The sequence below is a fragment of the Chrysemys picta genome, chromosome 11 (genome assembly GCF_011386835.1).
Source record: "Chrysemys picta bellii isolate R12L10 chromosome 11, ASM1138683v2, whole genome shotgun sequence".
NCBI lineage: Eukaryota > Metazoa > Chordata > Testudines > Emydidae > Chrysemys > Chrysemys picta.
The window spans coordinates 43,677,293-43,704,429 of NC_088801.1; the positions used below are offsets into that span (position 1 = coordinate 43,677,293).

The following is a 27,137-nucleotide window of genomic DNA, read 5'->3' on the forward strand; positions in this document are numbered from 1 at the left end:
GATGGTCCATGTCAGCACCCTCTCCCCATGGCTGTGGTGTTAAGGGCACAGTGTAGCCTATGACAGACTGATAATGTCCTGTAGGATTCTGGGCAAATCTTATGGAACTAAGATAAATCTTATTGAATTAGGTTTAGTATTTTTGGGGGACCATTGTATTAAAAATGCAATTGTGTGCATGTACATTGTGTGCAATGCCTCTAGCAGGAGGGGGTTGCTAATGTAATTCCTCTAGCTATTGGCCCTTTGAAGCCACCCTTAGGGAGAGGTACACAAATACTAGTTTAGACTGAGCCCAACAGACAAAGAAAGGATTTTTGAATAAATAGCTTGGTTTTAAACAGGCTCATGGCTTTCTTCCTGATCCAGCAAACTGATGGGACACCTGGACCACTGAGGGGAAATAGAGGTCTAGTTGCCCTGAATGTAGCCCAATGCCTGGAGCCCAGAGCCATGAAGCCTTTTGAGGATATGTGCTCCGGGAGACTTGGCTCAGTGTAATAATCATAATCTTCATATATGTGTTTGATGTTTCAAAGTATTCCTTGTCCGTTTTCATAGGAATAACATGTCTGTATATAGCTTTATAGCATTTCACAAATTTGTCTTCTCTTTTGATTGCCTGAATTGAACTCATCTTAATTGAATCAGCTGATCACCTATCAGTGTTTTGTAGTATAGCACTTTTTTTTTGTAATTTTCCATATTTATTTCCATAGATTACTCTTTCTTCAGTTTCCTTTGATCCTCCAGTGAAGACTGCTTTTCTCGACTGTATTTTGCCCTCTTTTTTTCCATGTCATCACTTGTATGTAGAACTTACTTCTCAAATATTCACTGAGGATGCTACTCTATCTTATATGAAATCCCTCTCGAAGGCATGCTTCTATTGTAATTTTTACTGAACGTAGATATGAATTATTCATGAGTATGAAAAAATAGTGTCATGCACCAAAAAATTCTAACTTGATACATTTCAGTTTGGTTTTCATTCTGTTTACTTTTTGGTCTTCCATAATCAATACAGATTTTTTAACATAAAATATTTTATTTCTTTGACGTGGGCTCAGAAACCCATTTCTATTGCTCTATGACAGTATTTAAAATCATGTGTCTATATTGAATGCAGGAGTTAACAGCTCCAGCAAGCCCTGTTCAAAACAACCCCTGGTGGAAGTGTAAGCCATGCTGCCACGATGTTCAACCCTCTCTCCATCCCCTCTCCCAAGCCGAGTGAGGACAAGGACTGTCCACAGACATTGATAAATTGAGACAAAGTTAATTGTTTGGTTTGTTTGCTGTTTGAAAATTATGTTGCTCGTTTAAGATGTAGCCTGCACTCACACGTCACTGCCCATTGAACATCAACAGTAATATGTGTGTATGTGGGACTATGAGGTCTTCTGCAAGTTGACATACAACTCACAATTTCACTTCAGGTATCAGGGGTTTGCCGTGTTAGTCTGTATCTACAAAAACAACAAGGAGTCTGGTGGCACCTTAAAGACTAACAGACTTATTTGGGCATAAGCTTTCGTGGGTAAAAACCCGAAGAAGTGAGGTTTTTACCTACGAAAGCTTATGCCCAAATAATTTCACTTTATGTACTTTTATGGCTTATTTTATAGTATGGGTTTTTGCTTCAGTGTTACATAAAAATGTCTATTTTATTTGCTGTCAAGTTTTTTTTCTCCAGTGAGTGGTGTTTTGATATGATTTTGGATATAGATCAACATTGCATTATTGATGCCATTTCAGGATGTATCCCTGACAAATGACAAAATCATTATAAATAATCGTGCGCCTTACTGTTTTGTTTTCTATACATAATAGTGTAATAAAACACATTCACTTACCTTACTGTTTTGTTTTGAAATGCACTGTAAATAGGTACATTGTTTAATATACTCATTTACCGTAACTTATTCATTTACCTCTCACTGCAGTGTTGGGCATGGAATGAACACTAACCAGTAAGGTACATGAGTACCCTAAATACTCTGCTCATTTACTTTGTGTGCACCATCAAGTAAGATAAAGAATAGAAAAAGGCCTGTTACAATTTCTCCAATGACTTTCCAGTCTCTGATTGATTTTACCGGATGCATGACAGATGAAGTGCAATGTGTATGTTACTCACGTACCTTTCTGTATTGACTTCATATTGCTTCTCCAGTTAGCCTCAGAGCAATTGGTTGAGACTGTATGAATCACCATCAGGTATTCTTTTTCAGTTGAGAACACAGCATTGAGACAAATGGGCCACTTAACACCTCTCTGAGCTTGCAACTTTGAATTTTCAAACCCACCCTGGGTAGAAATCTGAGAATGAACTTTAAACATTTGGGGAAAATGTATCTTTGGCTCAGCGCTCAGCTGCAAATCAAGCTGAAGGTGGGAAAGGTTATAAGATCAGGTTGGTCAATGAAGGAGCAAGGCATCTGCTGTGAAGCTGGGACCCAGTACCTGCACCACTTTGGATACTGGTGAGTCTATGCTATTCCATCTGTACTTACTAAGCCCTCCATTAGGATAATGTTTGGTCCATTGCGGTGTATTTTAAGGACCTAGAAGAGAGATGGGAGGGAAGCATTGCCATTCAAGGGGCTATACAACTTCTGGAGCTTAGGCCCAGATTCTCAAAGGTACTTAAGCTCCTAACTTCCATTGGCCTTAGCTACTAATGATCTTCTTTAAATTGGGTTTCTTTCTCAGGTGAAGACGCAACAGGGCCAGACCTCAGATAAGAATTTTCAATCTTTCACTTGACTTAGGTGGATTTATGTGGAAAAGATAGGCTTTCACTCTGTTGGGCATTTGTGTAACTCTAGGGAATGGATATTTTAAATGCTGAATCCAAATATCTGTACCACATTGGATACAGGCTTCAGATTTTTTTCCACCAGCAACTGAAGAGACCAGTTGATCCCAAACTTATTTGCTGTCTGACTCTGAAGTGTTCGAGGGAGCTGAGTACCTGATTTTTTTCCCCCCTGAAGTTCTGAAGACATCCAGGTAATACACACTATTAAGATTGAGAAATAATCTCTGAGAGGGGAATGTGTTATATATGTGTGCTTAAGTATAGAAATGTAAATGTTAACTTGATATCTTGCATTTAAATACATGTACGAGGAACTAAATGGGAGGATGGGAGGTGGAAGAGTCTGGAAGGAATACCAGTAGAGTACCACCTGATAGCTTGTGTTTAAAATGTATTAAGTATTCTTTAAGCGTGCATTTAAACATTTGTTTACTAATGCCATGTTTACACTGCAGACTTTGGTTGATGCAAGTTTTGTCAGCATACGTTATATATCACTTGGGCACATGCATACTTGGCTGCGTGCACTGGCACTACATATACTTCCCAGGAGTGCTTGTGTCAATTCAAAGTGTGCTGCACCACCAGTATGACACACACTGCTGTTCGTCGCAATGCCTTTTGGGAAGTTTACACAATGTGTTGTGAGATAAAATAACTCACCCAGGGATCTCTCTGGGAGCTAGGCATCAAGTTCCCAGCATGCAACTTCCTTCATTCTATAATGCCATCCATTGTCCATAATTTTCACACTTAAAAAAAAAAATCTCATAAGCCCTTATGCCATTTTTCACTGTCTGCCATCTCTCACAGAAACATGGAAGTCTGCAGAGCTCTGCACTGTTCTCATGAATGTTGCAAATACAAGATGTACGATTCTCCTTTAATTGCAGAGCCACAGAAAGTACTGTAACAGTGGGTGATATGACAATTTCTTGGAGGATAGTTTTCTGAGGGACACAATGGAAAAACAATTCAAGGTTGTTGGTGGCATTCACAGAGCAGCTGCAGATGGTGGAGTGCTGCTTCTAGACCTGAGAAAAGAGCACTGACTGGTGGGATCATATTGTAATGCAGATTTGGGATGATGAGCAGTGGCTATGCATCTTTTGGATATGGAAGGCAATATTTGTGGATGTGTGTGCCAAGCTCACCCCAATCCTCCAGCGCAGGGACACCAAAATGAGAGCTGTGTTGATAGTGGAAAAGTGAATAATGATTTCACTCCGGAAGCTTGCAATGCCAAATTGCTACAGCTCAGTGGGAAATCATTGTGGAGTAGGAAAACCCATGCAAATGTAAAAGGTCATTAATCATCTACTACTCCAAAGGACTGTGACTCTTGGCAATGTGTAGGACATAGTGGATGGATTTGTGGAAATGGGTTTCCCAAACTGCAGTGAGGCATGCAAGACTCATGGGAGGGACACAAAGGGGGCACCAGCTAAAGGGGAGGACATGTGATCTCCCCACCTGACTCCTCCCTGCCCCACTCCCAGTCCAGGGTCCCCACACTCTCCCCATCCCCTCCCAATCCCACGTTACCTGGGAGGGGGAGGGGGACTCTGTCCTCCCGCTGCACCGGCTCCCCCTGACATGTTCGGCTGCTCTTCCTGGCAGTCAGGCCCCAGAGCCACTCCTGGATGCTGCCCAGTGCAGAACAGTACTTCCCCACCTCAAAGGAACATTGCAAGGCTTTGTTGCTAAATGCTAGAACAATGTAGGGATTATGAGCAATACCTATATACTGTATCTGATTGGTGCTATATCGATAAATGGGAATTGTATTGGTGCTTTCTTCATTCAACTAAGGCTTACCTCAACCATGCTGAAGTATATATTAATTTAATTGTTCAAGGCAAGTGTTCTTAACTTGAGAGTCACAACCTGGGTGCTGGAAGGAAAGAGTCAAACAGGTTTCAGGGGGGCTGCAACCATCCACCTTTCCCTTTCCTTTCATTAAAAAAAAAAAAAAAAGAGGTCTAGTTCTTGTGATTGTGAAGCTGACCTTGGAAATGTGAACTGATCCTAAACTGCTGCAGTGATATCTGCCAGAACTTGCAGACAACCTACCCTACACATTTTAAGGTGTGAATTCTCAACCTCTGGGTCATAATGCCAGGGGGTTACAATGATTCTACCTTTCTCATATTGTTAAGAGGGATGGGGATCATGATGGGGAGGCTATGGAAAAGTTTGAGAGACCCACCAAGACTTTTTTTCTCTAGCATCAATCACTGTAGTACTTAATATATATTATCTATTTATATATATAATATATATGATGGTTACACTGTAGTGCTTAACTAGTATTGTAAAAAAATGAAATTATTTAAAATTAAATTTAGATGTTTAATGTATTTTATACGTTTTCTTGTTACTAACATCTTTAATGTTATTGGGATACATTCTGCACAGATCATTAATGGCCAAACACATGAAAGTACTGCCTGTAACAATAATGTAAGTTAACACCTCAGTATTTACAGAACCCTGGGAAGACCTAGTACTGTCAGCAGTACGGCTAATAAAAAGATATAAAATAGATGCAGATTTCACTATTAAAAGATGTACGCTCTTAATTTCCTCAATCCCCACTCCAACCTCGTTTTCAAGGTTTGCCATTTGAAAGGTGCAAGATTTATAACCCTAGAATAGGCATGGCACAGCATAAATGAGACCTTCACAGCCTGAGCCCGAAGTGCCTTAATGAAGTTTCCATGCCCATATAATCCTTGAATTCTCTAAAGTACCCAAGTAAGGTCTCAGCTGAGGTAGTAATCCTGTCCTCTCAGACCCAGGCTAAGCCATTACATTTTATATAGGCTACCAGAACAGTTGTGAGTATGAACTAAAGGTGAAGATATTCCTGCTATTATTACCATCATTTGAGCTATGCCAGATCTTGTTTGTTTCTTTATAGTAAGGGGGCTGGATACCTTAATATCTTTGACTCATGTAGTGAACACATAGAGTGAAAAAACCTGTAATGAAGAGACTGCTGATTGGTGGACAGTTATGTCCTTTTAACACATAAAGAAACACTAATACAAGGAATGAGCTAAAGTTTTGAAATTATCTACAGATCAAACTGTAGCTAATCCAATCCCTCCAGCTTCACTTTTATACTAACATCTTGATACAATGCTGACTGGCTTTTTCTCCACTGTTTGTCATCCCTTGCTCTTTTAAATTAGGGCTGAATCCTGCAAAATACTGAGTCCTCACTGATTTTGTTGAGAATTTTGCCTAAGTGAAATCTTCAAGGAAGAAGCATTAGGGTCCATTGCTACAACCACTTACTTATACGTGTGAGTAACTGTACTAACTTGAACAGTCACATCGATTTCAATGTAAAGTTATGTGTGTGTATAATTCCAGATATATACCAGTATATGCAGGATTGGACCCTTCAGTTGGAAGCTCCTTGCAAAAGGGAACAATATTTTTCTTTTGAAATGGCTGTACAGGGCCATGCCCACCTTTACCATCATAGAAATAGTTTACATAGTGCTCACCCTTATTTTGTTTTGGTAGTAGGCTTAGCAAAAATCAAATAAAGACTGATATTTTCAGATGCTAAGACCAGTACCTAATAAACAAATATTAACAGACTACTGAAACATGAATACTGATACAAGAGAGATTCAAATTTTGAAACACTTTCTGACATCACAGTACTTGTAAGAACACTTCATGAAGAAGTTGCCTTTTTCAAGTATGCAATAACATCTGCTCTCTCATTCTTCTTTTTAATGCCAGCAAAAATCATTTTAGTTCCAGGAATATATTTCTTAGGGTTCTCCAAATACTCCATCAGTGTATTTTCATTCCACACAACACCTGGAAAGTTTAGACAATAATGATGAATTGCTTACATTTTATTAATGTCCTACCACTTGACTCCACATATAGCTAAGTGTATCAAGCATATTCAAGATCTCAAAATCTAGGGTATGCAGCTCTGAAAGTAAGCTACTCAGTTTATGTCCTAAATTCCAAAGGAGGGGAAAAAAGAATGAGAATGAATGATAAATTAAATCCAGTTTTCATTATTGTTTGAACACATTTCACATTAAACACACAACTGGTACATACTGTATTTACTTTTGACTCATTTTAATAATCCAGATTATATTGAGCATCTTGGAAAGATTAATGTTTAAAGCCAGTTCAGCTAAACGGAACACTTTTGAATAACGTTTACTACTTTTAATCTATACAAATATCTTCATCATTCAAGTGCCAGTGAGACCAGGCTTTCCAGTAATGTATTCAGACTTGTGTTTTAAATCAATGTGATCTTTACTTAGGGTTGAGCAAGCTCTCTTTTGAATCCTGAGATTGTCCATTTATTGGCAAAAGTGTTCACAGAAACTGTTGATTATACACAATGGTTATAAATTTTGCCAGCTCTTTAAAGCATTTCCCTCTGCCAAGTCAGCAGCACCTCCATCTTTTTCAGATATGTAACCAGTTAGCTTTAGTTACTGTCTGTCTCTCCTAGATATTGGGAGAGCACAGGGAAAGCTACTTGTAATTCTGTTAAAAAGATGTAGAGCTGATTATCTGCATACTGACACTCTAGCTCACACTGTATTTCCTCCCACAGTGGGTTCATAAATGTTGAACATGAAGGGTGGCAATAAAGGACCTTCAGAAAGAAACAGCAGTTTCACTGCTACTCTCTGGAATTGCTCTAACAGGAACAGGTGTGTAACAAGGTGGCCCACCCCTTTAAAGGCCAGGAAGCCTGGGGCAGCCAGCCCTCTTCAGTCAGCTCTCCTGGGCCATAATTGACTCCAGTTTAACCAGAAGAGGCAGGATTAAATGGTGTCAGGTGATAGCCCAAAACTGGGCCGCATAAGGGCTGAGAAAACTCCTAAAGGAGGCCTACATCGAGTAAGATAGGTTCTTGTGGAAGGCTCTGAGACCATGAAAGGACTCCAGGGAAGGTATCAGAAAGACTTAAAGGTAGATGAGGGGCTGGGAAGTGAACATGGAGGCTGGGGTGATGAGAAGCCTAAGCAGGGTGGAAGAACCTTTTGTTTGTGTAAACTCTTGTTTTGGACTTTTGTTACCTTGGCAGAGTCTGGACTAGATGTGATGGTAAGTTGTACTGAAACAGGCTCAAAGATATAATCAACAGGAGTGCTGGAGGTGAACCCCTGTAGTGCCATAGTCTAATGCTAAAGAGTGCTATAGCAGGGAATGGAACCACTTATAAGATGAAACAGTTTCAGTGTTAGCTTCCACCTTTAATTCTCATGGGCATATCAATGACAGATTATGGTCAACAGTAGTGAAGGCTACTGAAAGATTAGTAATAGCAGCATCACTTATGTCTGACCTCTGTGTTCAGGAGATAAATTGACCAATATGGTTGATGTATTAAGTCGTAGTCTAAAGTATATTTAGACATCCTGTTGTTGATGGCTTACTTGTAGTAATCACTTGCACTATTAGTTCACACGAGCACTTTTAGAACAGACACTAACAATGAAATACATGATTTCTTTGTATAAATAAGGTCCCAGTATAAGACTGAATGCCCTCCCCCTCGCCCTGGCGGGATCTCAGTAAAACTGAAGAGTCAAGGAATTCCAAAAAGTTTTAAATAACTTAAACTAAGAATAATATTTGCAATTAATACCTTGACCCAAATAAACCCAAAATGAACACCATTGTATCTAATTATGTAACAATACTTTTAAACACCTCTTTACTTTCACGATCATCTGTATTAAAATAGTGCACATGGACATGTCCGCATATAATAATCCGAGAGCTAAAATTAGTCCAGTGCCAATAAGTAAAGAGACTATACACCAATGCAATGCCAGTAGAGAGCAGTGACCAACTGAAGCAAGATCAGACTAAAGGATCAACATCACTCCAAGAAATAGGCACTGTCAGAAGGCAGATTTTAATGTAAAATCCTGGAAAGGATGTAAATAGCCAGATATCAAAAAACAGATGTGCTGGAAGAAGATACTAAAATCTCAGTTAAAAAGCACTTTGTTTCTGAAGATGTGGTTCAGGTTCATCTTGCAATACTGTCATTTAACAGCTATGAGGGTAGTTTTGTAAAGATTTTTAAGATATAGCAAGAATGGAATTAATTTTGCTTCTTTATGCTTCCAGTCCTGCACCTCACCCCATGTCACCCTTTTGTTTTTACCTTTGTTCTTGTTTGAATCTGAGTAAGAGAATCCTGCAGCTTGTCCTGTTTTACGACCAAACAGACCCCAAAGATTCGGGCCAGTCTTGTGCGGCCCTCCTTTTTCAACTGTGTGGCACTGAGAGCATTTCTGAACAAAGAGCTTCTTGCCTTTTTCAGCATCACCCATTTTGGTCTATGACAAAGCAAAACAGAAAAATGAAATTGTACAATATTTTTTAAAAGATTACAAAGATTACCCTTTTGGTTACATTTACCATCATTGCCCTACTTTTACTTCTGTCTAGCAAAGCAGGAGAGAAAAGATGAAAATTTTTGAAAATCCTTTATGTCATTTGCCCATTGTGTGAACAGGTTTGGTTTTTAAATTTTTATTTTTTAAATAAACTCTAGTATAGCCAGCTAATACCATTACAGTTGAGATTCTGTGCTACCGCTCTTCAAGGTGCAACACAAAACTTGCAGCCCAGAAGTAAGGGTAATTTAGACGACCCTAGGGTCAAAGTTCTGCCCAGAATATCTGCAGTACTGTGGCCCACTGCTGATGCATCCCTCCCATCCCAGCATACCCCTTACACGAGGGTTCTTGGAAGACAGCTTTACAACTACATCTCTACCCCAATATAACGCGACCTGATATAACACGAATTCGGTAGAAGGTGGTAAAGCAGTGCTCCGGAGGGGGAGGGAGGGGCTGCGCACTCCAGTGGATCAAAGCATGTTTGATATAACGCGGTTTCACTTATAACGGGGTAAGACTTTTTGGTTCCCGAAGACAGCATTATGTAGAGGTGTATCTCCACTGTGCCTGCCCAAGAATCTTCCCCTAGCTGGAGCCTTGTTACACCAATATAGACAGCTTACCTGACAAAGAGCGCAAAGAGGGGTTGAAGATCTCAACCAATGTTTCCTAATCTTTCACAAACTCAATGACCACAAATACTGAATGAATAACTTAATTAGTAGCATCTGTAGGTTAACTGATGTCACCTACAATCGAAAAATTCCCTTTATATAATTTGTTTTTTAAGGATTTCCTTCTAAATGACAAAGGTCTCAAGACTGATGCTTCTGGCATTAAAATGGCCAAAACAGAACATTTTTACTGTAGGTACAGAGATTGTGTACCACCTTTAACTAGCCCATATAGTGAGAACCTTTCACCCAACAATGGTTGAAAGTTGTTTTTTTTTTGTTCTTTTCTAAAATAGACCGGATCTATAAGGAAACCACACAGAGGTAACACATATTCAGCAGAGTATACAAGAGGATTTACATAAAACATGGCAACTGTGTTAGAAATAAAAGGGGCAAGAAACCTCCCCCAGACCACTGTCCCCCTGAAACTGCCAGAAATCTGCCGGGGGGGGGGGACCTCTCACCTTCTGATGCAGGGAGATGCCCCATCTGTAAACCAACCTCTGTAACAGAATCACAGATTGATCCAATTGCCCACAAAAAAAAAAATACCCTACTTGACTGGATTTTAGGGATTAGTTTCATTCAGTTTGTTCTGACCTCTTCTATTCGAGACTTTGGCAGATATTTACACAGGGACATCCTATCTCAAGTTACAGAGATATATCCTCTAGTAGTGTAGACTTACCCAGCAATCTGAGCAGCGGCCTAGAAAACCTCCCAATCTGATAAGTGGCAGAGTAACAGCTGCCTTCCACTGGAAGAATACCACCCAAGTGTGCATATACATATCCTTTGTGCAACACAAACTCCACATCCAAGTGGATAAAAGAGCACAATGGTTGATACAGGTACTGCCACGCATAGAAGAATATGCCTTAACTCTGGCCAGGACTGGAGTTGTTTCCAGGAATGCTTATGAATCAATCGATAAAGCACTAGTTGGGGCATTAGCTGGTGTCTGCTACGGACCACCAAATCACACTAGGAAACGGTGACAAGTAGGGTATGTAAGGAGACCATCTATAATGTGTAGGGGGAAAAAAGCTGTTTGATCATGTGGGACTCCAGTTTGAATGACACATGCTGGAGGTCTAATTGTGCCAGTACTAACACATGCTTGGAATTTCTAAGTATTATATCAACTCAAAAAATGTTGCATCCCACATAGGGGATAATCAATATTAGATCTCATCTTGATGGATAAAGAATCAGAGCTAAAAATTAATGGTAACTTAGGCACAAGTGATCATGGCTTGATCATATTTATTGTGCAAACAGAATAAAACCCAGAACAATGATATATATATATATATTTGGTGCTTTAAAAGAGACAATTTCACAAAGCTGAAAACAATTATCACCCGAAATAATTTAATCGGAAAAATATGACTGGGAATTGCTTAAGCACACTTTACTACAGGGGTAGGCAACCTATGGCATGTGTGCCAAAGGCGGCATGCGAGCTGATTTTCAGTGGCACTCACACTGCCCAGGTCCTGGCCACTGGTGTGGGGGGCTCTGGATTTTAATTTAATTTTAAATGAAGCTTCCTAAAGATTTTAAAAACCTTATTTACTTTACATACAACAATAGTTTAGTTATTATAGAAAAAGACCTTCTAAAAACATTAAAATGTATTACCGGCATGCAAAACCTTAAATTAGAGTGAATAAATGAAGATTGGGCACACCACTTCTGAAAGGTTGCCGACCGCTGCTTTACTAGATGTCCCAAAAGCTATAATCCCGCAGACAAAGGCGGCTGTGATGGTTTAAAAAAACAACCTGGTTTATAGCTGCCTTTACTTCCCCTCTAAAAAATAACACAACAAATAGACTAAAAGGGATGTTGAGTAATGAATGGTAATCAGAAGCTAGGATTTATAGAAAATTGATAAGGGAAACAAAGAGACATAAGGAGTAGTCTCTGGCCAGCAGAGTTAAGGACAATAAGGCGTTTAATACATGATTTCTCTATACAATGCTTGTTTGATCACCCTTAAAAATATTGGTCCAAATCTCAAACCTATATAGTAGCCAAAAGACTTTATGAGTGTTCCCCCATGAAATTTTCTTCAACATCTTACGTTGAGGGAGGGAGGGCAGGTTTTACAACTATACTTGTTTCTGTTCAGATCTACCAAATGGTTTAGATTGTATTACTCTGCAGGCTTGGAATAGAGGAGTCGGCCTAACACCCTGCTACCCCATAAATGGATCCACAATCCTCCAAGGCAGGGGTGGCCAACCTGTGGCTCCGGAGCCACATGCGGCTCTTCAGAAGTTAATATGCGACTCCTTGTACAGGCACCAACTTTCCAGTGTGCCAGCAGTGCTCACTGCTCAACCCTGGCTCTGCCACAGGCCCTGCACCCACTCCACCTCTTCCAACCCCCTCCCCTGAGCCTGCCATGCCCTTGCTCCTCCCCCCACCGCCAGCCTCCTGCATGCCACAAAACAGCTGATCGGGAGGGAGGAGGGAGGCATTGATCGGCAGGGCTGCTGGTGGGTGGGAGGCGCTGGGAGCTAATGGGGGGCTGCTGACATCTTACTATGGCTCTTTGGCAATGTACATTGGTAAATTCTGGCTCCTTCTCAGGCTCAGATTGGCCACCCCTACTCCAAGGGCTCTCCAATGTTTCCAAAGGGAAGGTACTATAGAAGATGCTGATACATAGGGGACGACCCATGTGCAGAAAAGTCCCTAGTTGCTTGTGGATCGTCAGGGCACAATGTGGCCCTCTGTTTTGGTCTTTACCTACCTACCAAACTTCCTTTTTCCACCTGTAACAGGAGGACGGTTCACAGTTTGAAACACAAACATGCCAAAAATAAAGTAAGAAACACAATGAAGTTCAAATTTATGCCAATCAGAGTTAAGGTTTAAATATTTTTTTTTCAAAAGCACTAACTCTGGCCTAACTCTGCTCCTACTGAAGTCAATCAGTTTTGCCATTGATTACAGTGGGAGCAGAAAGAACAGGAGTACTTGTGGCACCTTAGAGACTAACAAATTTATTAGAGCATAAGCTTTCGTGGACTACAGCCCACTTCTTCGGATGCATACAGTGGGAGCAGAGTTAGGTCAGAGTTAGTGCTTTTGAAAACCTCAAAGTGATTATGCAGAGATGGGCCTTTATTCAAGGCATCTGTTCCCTACTTTTAAGTCATACTCAATTTACTTTACTAATAAAAGGAAACTGATTACAGTAGGCACTAGAAAGCTACTGTAACTATGAATAAGCAAACAATTTTATTTTGTCTCGTACACCAGGAAAACTGTCAGCTAAATTTTAATTGTGGAAACTGTTACTGGTGATTTATATATAAGATTTAAAAAAAAGCTGTGGGTTTTTGTTCTGTTTTCTCCCACATTGAGTCTACAGCATTGGCAGTTAGGAAAAGAAACTTTTTGGCATGTGAACTGAACAAATCTGTAATTGAAGTAATTTTGAGAGAATACAGAACCATACATGGGGGATTGATTTCAAAATTACTGATTTTAATTATGACTAATTCACCAACCAGAAAACCATGATTAATTTTCTTTTAATTTGTACCTTTGTTATTTTCTGAAAGAGAGGCTGATTCTCCTTGATTGGTAACAAAGAATATTGATTTGCAACTAAATACAACCTTTACACTAAATTTGGTGCTTTTTTCTTTCTTTTTTTTTTTTTGGCTAAGCAGTGGGGGCCGCGATCGGCCGAACCTGCGCGTCAGCAGGTAAATAAAACTGGCCCGGCCCGCCAGGGTGCTTACCCTGGTGAGCCGCGTGCCGAACGTTGCCGACCCCTGCACTACATATATATATATATATACACACAAGCAATTGTATAACTCTTATTCAGAGTCTTAATTTTTACATTGTTAGAAAATTTATTTATATATACACGCACACACTTGTGACTTTTTTTCTGTCAAGCTCTCTTTGGATGTAAATGCAAATTTTGTTAATACACAAACAACAATTTTCTTATTAAATAAAACTACCTTAAATGTCCTGGATAAAAAAATATATCTTGTACTTAAAACTGATTTATTAAACAAAGGAAATATCTCTCAGTAGTGAATTTAAGTGATTGCTGAAGATTTTAGACCTAGTAGATCTCATCTTCACACCTATTCATCGATTGAAAGAGGAAAACAAACTTTCCTACTTTTTTTTTCCCCCCAACTCCCATTTGATTTCTTAACTTTGAATGAACTAGTCATTGACCAGAACTACTGAAGTGAAGGAAATACTCTCTCTGCACCTGCAGAAGAGGCTACTGCTGTCAGAAGCTAGTTTAGCACTTGTTCCAGATGCTTAGCTGGTTACTTCTACCAGTTCAGTGGTTTGACTTTCTTTAAAACTTGGCAGCAGACGTATATTGCTTAATGTGATTTCTTTAATAGACTGTAGTAAGTGTAGGCTTTAACACAGGCTGTCAATTTCAAATTTAATTTTATTTAAATTTATTTTTAAAAACAAACCTGTAACTTAAATAAAATCCAACTTTTAAACAAAAAATCCATTTTAAAATTGATTTTTTAACCACTCTGGCCACACAACATGTTTATACTAATTCTTCTGACTCTAACCCATTTTAATCCAGCACAATTTAACTTCCATGTTGTCTGCCTAAGAAAGCAGTAGCTCTCTTCAGATATGCCAGTGTTTCAAAGGAACATCAAAGTGACATAGCTGACACATGTGGGGAAGGTACCTCAGACAGACATTATGGAAGGTAATGGGACTCTCTTCTGAATCATTAATCTAATCCAGTGGTTCTCAAACCTTTGTATTGGTGACCCCTTTCACACAGCAAGCCTCTGAGTGTGACCCCCTCAGATAAATTAAAAACATTTTTTATATTTAACACTATTATAAATGCTGGAAGTGAAGTGGGGTTTGGGGGTGGAGGCTGACAGCTCGTGACCCCCCAATAATAACCTCATGACCCTCTGAGGGGTCACAACCCCCAGTTTGAGAACCTCTGATCTCATCCCTACCGTAATTCCCCTACTTAATTTTTTAAAATATAAAAAAACTATTTGAATAATCACCACAGCTGGAAACACCTCAGTCTGACAGAGCTGGGAACTGCAACAGCTGATCAAGTGACTGGCAGCCTTTACCTTCAGTCCAGAAACTGATAACTTGAGTCCCTGATAGATAAGGTTACATTCCAGTTGAAACCAGAATAAGAAATGTCTTTAAAGGGTCCCAAAACTGTACATAAGCAAGAATAAAATATCATCAGCCTTAAATACCATCCTAGTTTAAATTAAACTGAAATTGACACTTAGATATAAAGTTAAAAATTACAGAATACAATAGGCAATTTACAATTAAGCAGAACAATGGGAGGGAAAGAACAGTCATGTATGCATGTCAAATCATATTTCTTCTAGTGTGTTGTGAATCATCACTAGTCTACTTGTAATTGTTTTTATAGCCAGAAAATCAGTATAGACATTTAAAAATGCTTAATTAAAATTTTAAAAGAGAATAAAGCTTGATTCCCTGCACTTTAGATGACTAATTCTTCAAGGGAAGGACTATATGTTGAGCACATCACTGGTGCTTAATTATAGGGTAAAAGTAAATTGAATTCTAAACAATTTCATTTACAAACAAGCAGCATGTATGATTTTTACTATGTTAGGGCTGAAGAGTTTATGTAGAACTTTAATTGTGATCTTTATGTTCACATTAAAATTATACGAACAATTATGCTGAAAACTTAAAAAAAAGATGCATAGTGTGGCTGAACTAGGGCAAGGAAGAGGTGAGAAACACAACCACCTATGAGAAATTTGTTAGTCTCTAAGGTGCCACAAGTACTCCTGTTCTTCTTTTTGCGGATACAGACTAACACGGCTGCTACTCTGAAACCTATGAGAAAGGTGTAAACCTAAGGGGGGGGGGTGTGAGATTATATAGGGTACTACCACAAGGTGGAAGTAGCGGTAACTGGATGGAACTAAGTACAATTCTGACTATGGTAGGAAGATTTTCCTGCTGGAGAGATGTATCAAGCTGCGCAACGATTACAGTGATCCCTTTTCATGGGATGTTAAGCCTTAGAGCATTGCATCTGGTAGGAAAACATTGGGCGACAGCCCCTGAAGTATAGGTAATAGCTCCCCTCCCCCCCGAAAAGTCCTGCAAGGGAGAGACCCCACGGGAATGCGCTTGCACGCAGAGCACAGGTTTCCTGGGGCAGCTCCCTCGGCTTCCTGTTCCACCCAGATCCTCCCCCGGCGCATCGGGGCCACTGCCGCAGAGTGGACAGGTGGCTCCCCTTCCAACGCTTCCTTCCCCCGCCCGCCTGTAGCGCCCAGTCCCCGCCCACGCTACCGCCCGCAGCGAGCCGCGCCCTCAGGCGTGGCCACCCCGCTCCATGAGCCCCCTCCCCCGGTACCTCCCACCCGGAGATGAGCCCGCCCCTCGCCGCTCTCACTGGCGGGAACAGCTCCAGTAACTAACCCCGCAGCCACTTCACACTGTCTGCCGGTCCTGGGGGAAGGAGTGTGTGTCACAATAGAACCAGCCAATCACAGACCGCATAATCCAGCACTCCGCCTGCTGATTGGTGCACCAATGGCCCCGGGACCTGGCCCTAGGACACCCCAGTGTTTCGATAGAGACTAGACCGTACCATCTCCGCCGACAGGTGTCGCCGTTAACGGCACTTCGAAACTAGTGTCTTCTCTGCCCAACTGTCTGTAGGAGACGCAGTGATCCTATTGGCTCCTACTAAGCTCGTGGGCGCCCTTCTCCCCCCCTCCCCCGGAGTTCCATCCTGCCCCCACCCCGAGAATGCGCGCCCCTGGGCAGCAGGGCCCATAGCCGTCTCCCTGTGACACTAACGAGCCTATGGGATGAAAAGGGGAAAACAACGTATGTAGCATAAGGAGCATCTCAATGAGGGATGGACATTGCATTAAAGTCTGTTTGAAGGTTTGTGCTGCCAAAAAATCCGACACCAGCACCTGCCTCTGCTAGAACTGGGGAGTGGGACAGATTGCACTAGGCCCCCCAAAACACACTTTGTTTCTCATTCCCAGCTTCTTCCAAACCATACCCACCTGCAACCCAGCCAGTAGGGAAATCCCTTAAGTCTATTTTAAAGCTTCTATATAGCAGCTCCAGTGGAAGGGAAGTTTGTATCTTTCACAGGGTAAATGTGTGCCTGTTAGTCCTCATTCCTGCCAGAGCACATTGCCAGCACCCATGATGGTAAAAAATCCCTGTGTGTAGTCAGGGAAAAGCTGCTATGCTCCTGCTGCAATACACACTCCAGGTATCTCAAGCCAACAAAAGGACCTCCTCCCTCTTTTGTAAACAGTCAGCCATTCTGGTAATGAGGTTGGAGCACCCAGCTGGGGTATCTAGGGCAATAAAAGGCAAGAGGAGTGAGAGAGGGAGCATGTAGGGAGAGCACCGGGGAATCTCCCTGACAGGAGGAAGTGGCGGGACACCTACCATTATACTGGACTAGAGGAGACTGCAGAGAGCTATTCTGCCAGGCCCTATGAATGTAGGACAGGGCCATAGTTGGAGCAGAAGTGGGCCTGGACTTGCATTGTGCTGCTGCCCAGATGCAGGACGTGCTCTGGTAATTTTCTGCTGGCCCCTGACAAGAGCCAGAGCTGTCTGTGGCAGGATGAGTCAGAAAGTACATTCAATCAGGATTTGCTACTAACTGACACTGTGGTGTTGGGGGTTTTGTGTGTGTGTGTTGGTCCTTTGTGCTGCTTCCTTCTGGGTGTTGTCCCACTGCTGTTCAAAGAGGGTGTTTCCAAAAGAAGGTCCCTGCTTCTAACACCCCCCCCCCCCCCCGAAGCGGTCAATATGTCTGCTTTTCTTTAGTGAGCCCCCTTAACAAGTTTTATTGTCCTTGGGTCTGTCTTCCATCCCCTCTCCAACTAGCTGCCTGGAGGTGCTTGCCTTCCACGCCTTGCTCATTCACACCTCATTCATTCAACAGGGCAATTGATTAAAGGGGGGGGGGGGGGGTAGAGCTTATTCTACTCCTAGCAAAAAGACATTTTTCTTCTACTTTAAATATCCTTAGGGGCTATAACATTATACCAAGGCTTAACACAAAGTTTGCTATAAGTTTTTCTACATAGGGATCCGATACAAAGTTCCTATATCAAAGGACTTGATACAAAGTTGTATGAAAATACAGTGAAACCCTGCTATAACGCGATGATTGGGGTCCAAGAATTTCAATTGCAATAAATGCGGGGTTGCGGTATAGCGAGGTTACCAAAATTTTACCATTTCAAGCCCGATAGTTTCAAGCCGGTCAATTTCTCTTGGGCAGAGAGCAGGGGAGACCTGCAAGGGGCAGAGGAGGAGGGAGGAGCAGCTGGGGAGGAGAATGGCTTTTCCCACCAAAAGGAGAAGCGGGGGAAGAGGCAGTGGGGAAGGCACATTCCTTTTTTTGTTTTTCTTCGGCAGCACTCCGGCCGCTTTTTCTTTTTCTTTTCTTCTTTTTTTTTTTGGTGTGCCTCGGCAGCGCTCCGGCCGCTTTTTCTTTTTCTTTTTTTGGTGTGCCTCGGCGGCGCTCCGGCCGCTTTTTCTTTCTTTTTTTTGTGTGTGTGTGTGCGCGCTTCGGCGGCGCTCCGGCCGCTTTTTCTTTTTTTTTTTTTTTTTGTGCTTCAGCGGCACTCCGGCTGCTTTTTTTTTTTTTTTTTTTTTTGGCGCTTGGGGTGGCAGGAGCCACCTTATGATCACGTTATAGCCGTATTCGCGTTATTGCGGGGCGCATTATAGCGGGGTTTCCCTGTAGCTTAATACAGGGTTATATGAAGAGGCATAATACAAATTCATATGAAACTTGGAGGTTATATATGGATAGGCTTAATACAACGTGTTATAGAGAGGCATAATACAAAGTCATATGAAAGTTATGTGAAGATGCTTAATACAGAGATTTATCTACAGGGTTCATTTGGGTGGGGGTCTAGGTGAAGGTAGTTGGGGCTCAGTGGGGAGGGTGTCTGGGGGGGCTCATCGGGGTGATACAGATGCAGGGGAGGTGGGGCTTGTCAGGGTGAGGGTTTGATGGGCCTGCTTAACGGGGAGAACCAGCTGCTGCCAAGGGGATCCGCATGCTGGGCCCCTGTTTCCCTTATCCCAGGGATCGGCAACCTTTGGCCCGCGGCCCACCAGGGTAAGCCCCCTGGCGGGCCAGGCTGGTTTGTTTACTTGCCGCGTCTGCAGGTTCGGCCGATCGCGGCTCCCACTGGCTGTGGTTTGCTGCTCCAGGGCAATGGGGGCTGCGAGAAGCCGCGGCCAGCACATCCCTCATCCTGCAGCCCCCCATTGGCCTGGAGTGGCGAATAGTAACTAGACCAGAGGAAACCAAGACTGCCTTAGTTTGTGATGTGTTGTGTTTGGTTCCACAGATTTGAAATTTAGAATTTATCTGCATGCACTCCAGCTGCATTCACTATGTTGAGTGTAGTTGTATTGAATGGTGGAGGGATTAGTGTGAGCAGGTTGGCAGATCTATCACTGTGATGTGACAAGAAAGCATGGATCAATTATGCCTTATTTCAGCACTGAGTTCTGTAGGTTGTGTCTGCAGAGGTGCATAAGAGGGTCCTCTTGTCATGAGGATTGACAGCACTCCTGTGGCATACATTATAGTGGTCTCTGACTCTGGGGCATAGTGAGGGATAAGTTAAGGCAGTATCTTAGAAGAAATCCTCAGGACAAGGGTGAAATGGTGGTAACATTTAGCTGGTCTGTTGTGGTTTGTGTGGTGTACACTCAGTGTTTGAGTGTAGACCAAATGTAAGTAGCTCCTCTTTGCTATGCCAGACCTCCTTGGTTTGCTATAGATTTTCTATGTGACTTTAGGCAAGTTCCATAGTTTCTCTTTGTCTCAGTTTCCCAGCTATAAAATGGGAGTAATAGCACTTCCCAACCTCACTGGGGAGTAGTGAGCATAAATACTGTACATTAAAAATTATGAGACATTCAGGTCCAAATCCACAAAAGGATTTAGGCTCTGTACCGGTGAGCATTGCAGCACCTACATTTTAGGTGCCTAAACACACAGTGGAATCAACAAACCCTGAGGTAAATGCCTAGGTTCCCTACACAATGGATTGGAAGAGATAGGCACCTGAGAATGGGATCCACAAAACCCAGCAGATTAGGTAGAGAGCTGCCTAAACTAGCCAACAGCAGATGGTGAGAAGAGGGATGTGGCCTAACCCTGCCCCTCTCAGGGAGTTAGGCATCTTATTGCTTCTTGAGATTCACAGTTAGGAAACCCCTCCTGGAGTCTAGTATCTAAGTGGTCTCTTGAAATAACAGTGGTGGTGCATGCCTAACAGCACACAAAATGTGGAAGGAGACAGAAATATCATTTAGCTCAGTGGTTTTAGAATTCACCTGGGATGCAAGAGATCCCAGTTCAATTAGAACATAAGAACGGCCGTACTGGGTCAGACCAAAGGTCCATCTAGCCCAGTATCCTGTCTACCAACAGTGGTCAATGCCAGGTGCCCCAGAGGGAGTGGACCAACAGGCAATGATCAAGTGATCTCTCTCCTGCCATCCATCTCCACCCTCTGACAAACAGAGTCTAGGGACACCATTCCTTACCCATCCTGGCTAATAGCCATTAATGGACTTAACAGCCATGAATTTATCCAGTTCTCTTTTAAACGCTGTTATAGTCCTAGTCTTTACAACTTCCTCAGATAAGGAGTTCCACAAGTTGACTGTGCACTGTGTGAAGAACTTCCTTTTATTTGTTTTAAACCTGCTGCCTATTAATTTCATTTGGTGACCCCTAGTTCTTGTGTTATGGGAATAAGTAAATAACTTTTCCTTATCTACTTTCTCCACATCACTCATGATTTTATATACCTCTATCATATCCCCCCTAGTCTCCTCTTTACCAAGCTGAAAAGTCCTAGCCTCTTGAATCTCTCCTCATATGGGACCCGTTCCAAACCCCTAATCATTTTAGTTGCCCTTCTCTGAACCTTTTCTAGTGCCAGTATATCTTTTTTGAGATGAGGAGACCACATCTGTACGTAGTATTCAAGATGTGGGCGTACCATCGATTTATATAAGGGCAATAATATATTCTCCGTCTTATTCTCTATCCCCTTTTTAATGATTCCTAACATCCTGTTTGCTTTTTTGTCCGCCTCTGCACACCTTCAGAGAACTATCCACGATGACTCCAAGATATTTTTCTTGATTTGTTTGTAGCTAAATTAGCCCCCATCATATCGTATTTCTAGTTGGGATTATTTTTCCCAATGCGCATTACTTTACATTTATCCACATTAAATTTCATTTGCCATTTTATTGCCCAATCACTGTTTTATGAGATCTTTTTGAAGTTCTTCACAGTCTGCTTTGGTCTTAACTATCTTGAGCAGTTTAGTATCATCTGCAAACTTTGCCACCTCACTTTTTACCCCTTTCTCTAAATCATTTATGAATAAGTTGAATAGGATTGGTCCTAGGACTGACCCTTGGGGAACACCACTAGTTACCCCTCTCCATTCTCATTTCCCCCACCATCTGAGAAGGAAGAGAAGGGATTTGAACATGGGTTTCCTGCTGCTAATATAAGTGCCCTAACTACTGGGCTATGGGATATTCTGATTTAGGTCTTTGTATCTCCTGTTAAAGCTGTTCCACTGTGTATAAATAATTAAAAATGCATTCAGCCAGAGAGAGAGTGAGAATGACTCGATAGTCTAGTGGGGTTCCATAGGGATGAGTACTAGGCCTGATGCTACTCAATATTTTTATCTATCACTTGAAAGTAAATACAAAATCACTGCTGATAAAATTTGCAGATGATATAAAGATTGGAAGAGAGTTAAATGATGACAGAGCAGTCATACAGAGTGATCTATATTGTTTGGTAGGCTGCGCCCATTCAAACAAAATGTGTTTTAATACAGCCATATGCAAGATCATACAGCTAGGAACAAAGGGCCAGACTTCCAGAGGTATTTAGATGTCTAAAAATGCAGACAGGTGCCTAGTGGAATTTTCAAAAGTGCTTAAGAAGGCTAGATACCTAACCCATACATTTCAATAGGATTTAGGCACCTAACCTGCTCAAATGCTTCTGAAAATAATTTTAGAAACTAGAGCCACATAGGGATTTAGGTGCCTGTCTGCTACTTTATGTGCCCAAATAAAAAATTGAGATCCTCAAAATCCCCACCCAGCTGCCCCCTAGCCCTGTAGATGCCTAAATTCCCTGGGTGCCTAACTTTCTGCTGGTGAGCATACACAAAGCCACCTTAGTCCTGAGGCCCAGCTCCTGCCTAAAGCCTGGTGGAATCCTCCAGGTGGATGATCCCCCACCCTCCTCTCACATACAATCTACCTACCAGATTGGGCCCTGAGGGTTTGTAAAAGTGCTTTGAGATCTACTGCTAAAAAGCACCACTTAGAGAGCCGAGTGTTTAATATTAAATAATACATTAAATAACACAACATTCATCTACACAATGTTAACCAAGGTAAATGATGGTGTGCTAAGAATAAGCCATTAAAACATAATGTTTAAATAAATAAATGGAGCGAAATGATATGTGCAGTGGATTACAGAAAATGAAGCACCATTTAGGCACTCAGAACAGCAGCTACGACACATTTAGGAGCTGCTCTGAGACTCAGTGCAGACATTTTACACCTACACAAACTCACAATTCTTTTAACCACCAAAAACCACATATGAAAATTTTTAGGAGGGTGGATGTGTAAAATTTTTTAACTGAAGCACATCTCCTTTGTCAGGGCAATACATTGTCTCAGCCGAGAAGAGTGGCTGTGTCTAGTCACTGGGCTGCCTTTATCACCACACCCAGGGAAAGGGATGTTGAGATGGACTATCCAGCAGTTATGCAAACCCCTGTGCCACCCACACCCTGTTTTGGCACCTGTGCAGCTGGCTCCCTGCTTTAGCGACTCTCTCATCCCGCGTTACCCTCCCTAGCCTCCGCCACTGTCCGGCAGCGCATCTCCCCCTTGCATAACGCCGGCTCCTGCCCCTCCCCGCGCAGTGCGAAACAAGCCCATGGACCGGTTTGGCCCTTGCTCAAGCTCCGCCCCGCTCACAGCAGGGAATAACTTCCTGAGGGCACAGTGTGGGCAGCAGGCGGCTTCAGCAGCTGTTACCGCGCATGCACAGTAGCGCCCAGGCGCCGAGAAGGACGTCGTTGCTGGCTGGCCCGGTGTGACGACACAAATAGCGACCCTCCCCCTGTTGCATCTGGGTTCAGTTTCCGCCCGGCAAACATGACCGTCTTGGCTACTGCTCTGGAGCTGTTCATGTCGTTACACCGGCGCTGAAGGCTCCGGACTAGTCTCGGGGCGGGCGGCTTCGCCATGGAGGAGTACTGCGGGTTCCGCGTGTCAGCCGTGTGCCTGGACGAGCCCCCCAACAGCCGCGTGTTCCTGGTGCTGGGGAAGGACACGGGGGAGGCGCTGATCCGGGAGCGCTTCGCCCCGTTCGGGGAGATCCAGGACATCTGGCTGGTGCGGGACAAGCGCACCCACGAGTCCCGCGGCATCGCCTTCGTCAAGTTCGCCCGCAGCTCGCAAGCCTGCCGGGCCATGGAGGAGATGCACGGCCGGAGCCTGGCGCCCGACACCAAGGCCATCAAGGTACCGACCCTCGCGGCCCGACTGCTGCCCGCCGCGCAGCCGCTTCTCCCCCTGTGCCCCCACGGCGCAGGCTGGTCCTGGGCGCAGGTGGTGGCGGGGGGCAGCGAGGCCGCGGATTCCTCTCCTTCGTGGCTTGGGTCGGTGGGGCCTGGCCCAGCGCAGCCGCCCTCGCTCCGGACTCGCGGTGCGGGCTGCCCAGGACTCGTCTGATCGGGCTGTGGGGGTGATGAGAGCCCCCACCTGCCATTGCCTCTCCCCTCCTGCCGGTCCCAGCGCAGAGCCGGGCGCCACAGCATGGTGCGGAAAGGGGATCAGTCACCTCGGCCTTAACCCAGCGGTGCCTCCTTCCCCCACCGCCAGGCATAGTCTCTGCTGCGGGGAGCAAGATGCTTTAGCTAAACGCCCGGAGAAACTCACACTTCAGTCTGCGTCCAGGGCTGGATTAATTTTTTGTGGGCCCCCATTGGGGAAATAAGGCATGTGATGTGGGGCAGTCTGCAGAGCGAGGGGGCGGTTGGGGCCAATGAGGCACAGTGGGAGTGGCCCCATTCAGCCCAGCAGAAGGGCACTGTTTACAAACCCAAAACTGGGAGTGGCCCACCTAGCCTTGTACTGTCAGCGTGCCCCTTCCACACTGCCCCCCTGCCCAGTGCCCTGCCCTTATGCCAGCGCCCCCTCACCCAGAGACTTCCCCCACAGATCCCTATGCCCAGCACCCCCTGCCTAGAGACCCCCTCCTGCTGACCTCCCACCGCAACCGCACAGCACCCTGCACACCAAGCACCCTGCCCAGCTCTCGCACCCACAGATCCCCTACTGTCCATCACCCCCTTCACAGTCCCACCATCACAGCTGTACACAGGGCCGGCTCCAGGCACCAGCCCACCAAGCATGTGCTTGGGGTTGCGCCTGGAGGCGGGCGGCGCAGCGGGGTGCTCCGGCCCCAGAGCAGGGCCGCGACTGGGCTCTCCGCCCTGCTCCCGGCGCTCTGGCCGCCGGGGAGAGTGGAGAGCCCCAGCCGGGCTCTCCGCCCTGCTCCCGGCGCTCTGGCCACCGGGGAGAGTGGAGCCGCGGTGGTCTCGCCGCCCTCCCCCTGGCGCTGCGGCTGGTTGGGAATTGCGGGCTCGCGGCCGGGCTCAGCGCCCTCCCCTGCCGCGCGGTGGGTGGCTTTTTTGCCTAGGGTGGCAAAGAAGCCAGAGCCGGCCCTGGCTGTACAGTGCCCCATATTCCTGAGGGAATTCTGCATCAAATTCTGTGCATAATATTTTAAAATTCTGAATTTTTTTTATAATAAATAAATGTAGAAGCTCCACCACAGCAGTGGGGAGCACAGGCCACTGGCTGCATGGAGGTGGGAGAATAGCCTGCAGCCTCCCCTGCCCCTGTGTGACAGGGACTTGGCAGTGAGACTGAACCTGACACAGCACAAGGACCTGGCCCGCCACAGAAACACCCTGGAGCCCTGCTCCTTTTGCGCCAGGCACACCAGATGTGGGCAGAGAGGCTCAGCCTGGCAGCAGGATCCAAGTGCAGAGGGACTTAGTGTGGTATCCAGATGGGGGTAAGAGGGTTCTGTAGGGGGCAGTCTGGGTGCAGGCAGCTCAGTGGGGGATCTGGATGCACAGGGAGGTGCCAGGTGCAGGGGCAATGGGAGTCTGCAGGGGAGACCAAGTGAAAGTGGTTGGAGCTCAGCGGGGGCGGGGGGGAGTCTGGGTGCAGGGGAGGTTGGGTTGTTGTACTTAAGTACTGCACAGGATCTTTTCAGGGGGAATAAGGCAAACGTCACATTCATTGGTAATACATGCATCAATCAACACTGTATCATATGCATATGATCTATATTACACTCACACACACTCACTCACTCTGTCTTATTGTTACCAGCTAGTTGCTCCCCTTAACTTCACTGGCCAGGTGAGTTAGATAGGGGAGGGATGGAGCTGGGCTTCTGCCGATCCGGATTGATGCTCCGATGTTGACAAGATGAGACCTGGGGTCCTCTGCAAGCCACCTCACATTTATAGCAGCTTCCCTCTCATGCAAATCTGTGCCAGATTCAAAATCTGTGTGTGTGTCAGTTGGTCCTTTGTGCTGCTTCCTACTGGGTGTTGTCCCACTGCTGTTCAAAGAGGGTGTTTCCAAAAGAAGGTGCTTGCTTCTAAACCCTCCCCCCCCCCCCCCAAACAACCCCCAGGCTGTCAATATGTCTGCTCTTTTTTAGTGAGCCCACTTGATGAGTTTTATTGTCCTTGGGTCTGGCTTCCATCCCCTCTCCAACTAGCTGTCTGGAGGTGCTTGCCTTCCATGCCTTGCTCATTCACACCTCATTCATTCAACAGGGCAATTGATTAAGGGGGGGGAGAGCTTATTCTACTAGCAAAAAGACATTTTTCTTCTACTTTAACTATCCTTAGGGGCTATAACATTATACCAAGGCTTAACACAAAGTTTGCTATAAGTTTTTCTACATAGGGATCTGATACAAAATTCCTATATCAAAGGACTTGATACAAAGTTGTATGAAAATAGCTTAATACAGAGTTATATGAAGAGGCATAATACAAAGTCATATGAAAGTTATGTGAAGATGCTTAATACAGAGATTTATCTACAGGGTTCATCTGGGTGGGGGTCTAGGTGTAGGTGGTTGGGGCTCAGTGGGGAGGGTGTCTGTGGGGGCTCATCAGGGTAGTACAGATGCAGGGGAGGTGGGGCTTGTCAGGGTGAGGGTTTGATGGGCCTGCTTAACGGGGAGAACCAGCTGCTACCAAGGGGATCCGCATGCTGGGCCCCTGTTTCCCTTATCCCAGGGATCGGCAACCTTCGGCACGTGGCCCACCAGGGTAAGCCCCCTGGCAGGACGGGCCGGTTTGTTTACTTGCTGCGTCTGCAGGTTCGGCCAATTGCGGCTCCCACTGGCCGTGGTTTGCTGCTCCAGGCCAATGGGGGCTGCAAGAAGCCACGGCCAGCACATCCCTCATCCTTCAGCCCCCCCATTGGCCTGGAGCGGCGAACCATGGCCAGTGGGAGCCACGATCGGCCAAACCTGCAGACACGGCAGGTAAACAAAACGGCCCGGCCCACCGGAGGCTTACCCTGGTGGGCTGTGGGCCGAAGGTTAATTAGTGGAGATATCCCATCTCCTAGAACTGGAAGGGACCTTGAAAGGTCATCAAGTCCAGCCCCCTGCCTTCACTAGCAGGGCTAAGTACTGATTTTGCCCCAGATCCCCAAACGGCCCCCTCAAGGATTGAACTCACAACCCTGGGTTTAGCAGGCCAATGCTCAAATCACTGAGCTATCCCTCGCCCCTCAAATAGCAAGCTTGCAGATCCCTGTCCTATCCCCCCTGCCCTGCCTGCCCCACCACAGGCACTCACTGTTTTATAAGATGAAGGATGGCTCCCAGCACACAGAAGGGAACTCAAACAGCATTAGTACCCAGAAGGTGGTGTCCAACTGCAAAGTCCTGGGAGCTGAGCAGCACCTTCTTTTTTCAGCCTGGCTGTGCAGCTCTGCAGTCAGAGTAGGTATGCTCGTTCCACCCCAAGA

At 44.5% G+C, this 27,137-nt stretch overlaps 2 protein-coding genes across 7 annotated transcripts in view; one reads left to right on the plus strand and one right to left on the minus strand.

Annotated features, from left to right (window-relative positions):
* Positions 1-5,155: 5,155 nt before the first annotated feature.
* On the minus strand, positions 5,156-15,135 carry LOC135974352 (cytochrome c, testis-specific). Its single transcript, XM_065561909.1, has 3 exons — positions 14,975-15,135; positions 9,006-9,180; positions 5,156-6,667 (listed from the first exon to the last, which is right to left on the minus strand). Exons 2-3 carry the CDS (start codon positions 9,172-9,174, stop codon positions 6,519-6,521), a joined length of 318 nt encoding a protein of 105 aa, XP_065417981.1. The 5' UTR covers positions 9,175-9,180; positions 14,975-15,135; the 3' UTR covers positions 5,156-6,518.
* A 7,966-nt stretch (positions 15,136-23,101) lies between these two features.
* Positions 23,102-27,137, plus strand: part of RBM45 (RNA binding motif protein 45) — a 31,104-nt gene continuing 27,068 nt past the window's right edge. For 4 of the 6 annotated variants that reach the window (XR_256301.5, XR_006176939.2, XR_010591329.1 and 1 more), the window contains exon 1: positions 23,162-23,585. Coding sequence is in view for 3 of the 6 variants with exons in the window: in XM_005300465.5 (XP_005300522.2) it covers positions 23,307-23,585 (279 nt within the window). In the remaining 3 variants the exon portion in view is untranslated. Of the gene's footprint in view, positions 23,586-27,137 lie in introns of all 6 variants that reach the window. The other 2 variants (XM_024114761.3, XM_005300463.5) reach the window with 2 other exon arrangements.

What these genes read in the sequence shown, in the direction of transcription:
- LOC135974352 (XM_065561909.1), bottom strand. Translation starts at nt 9,174, where the DNA reads ATGGGTGATGCTGAAAAAGGCAAGAAGCTCTTTGTTCAGAAATGCTCT. An exon ending in AGATTCAAACAAGAACAAAG is followed by an intron (nt 6,668 to 9,005) that starts GTAAAAACAAAA and finishes TAAACTTTCCAG; the next exon opens with GTGTTGTGTGGAATGAAAAT.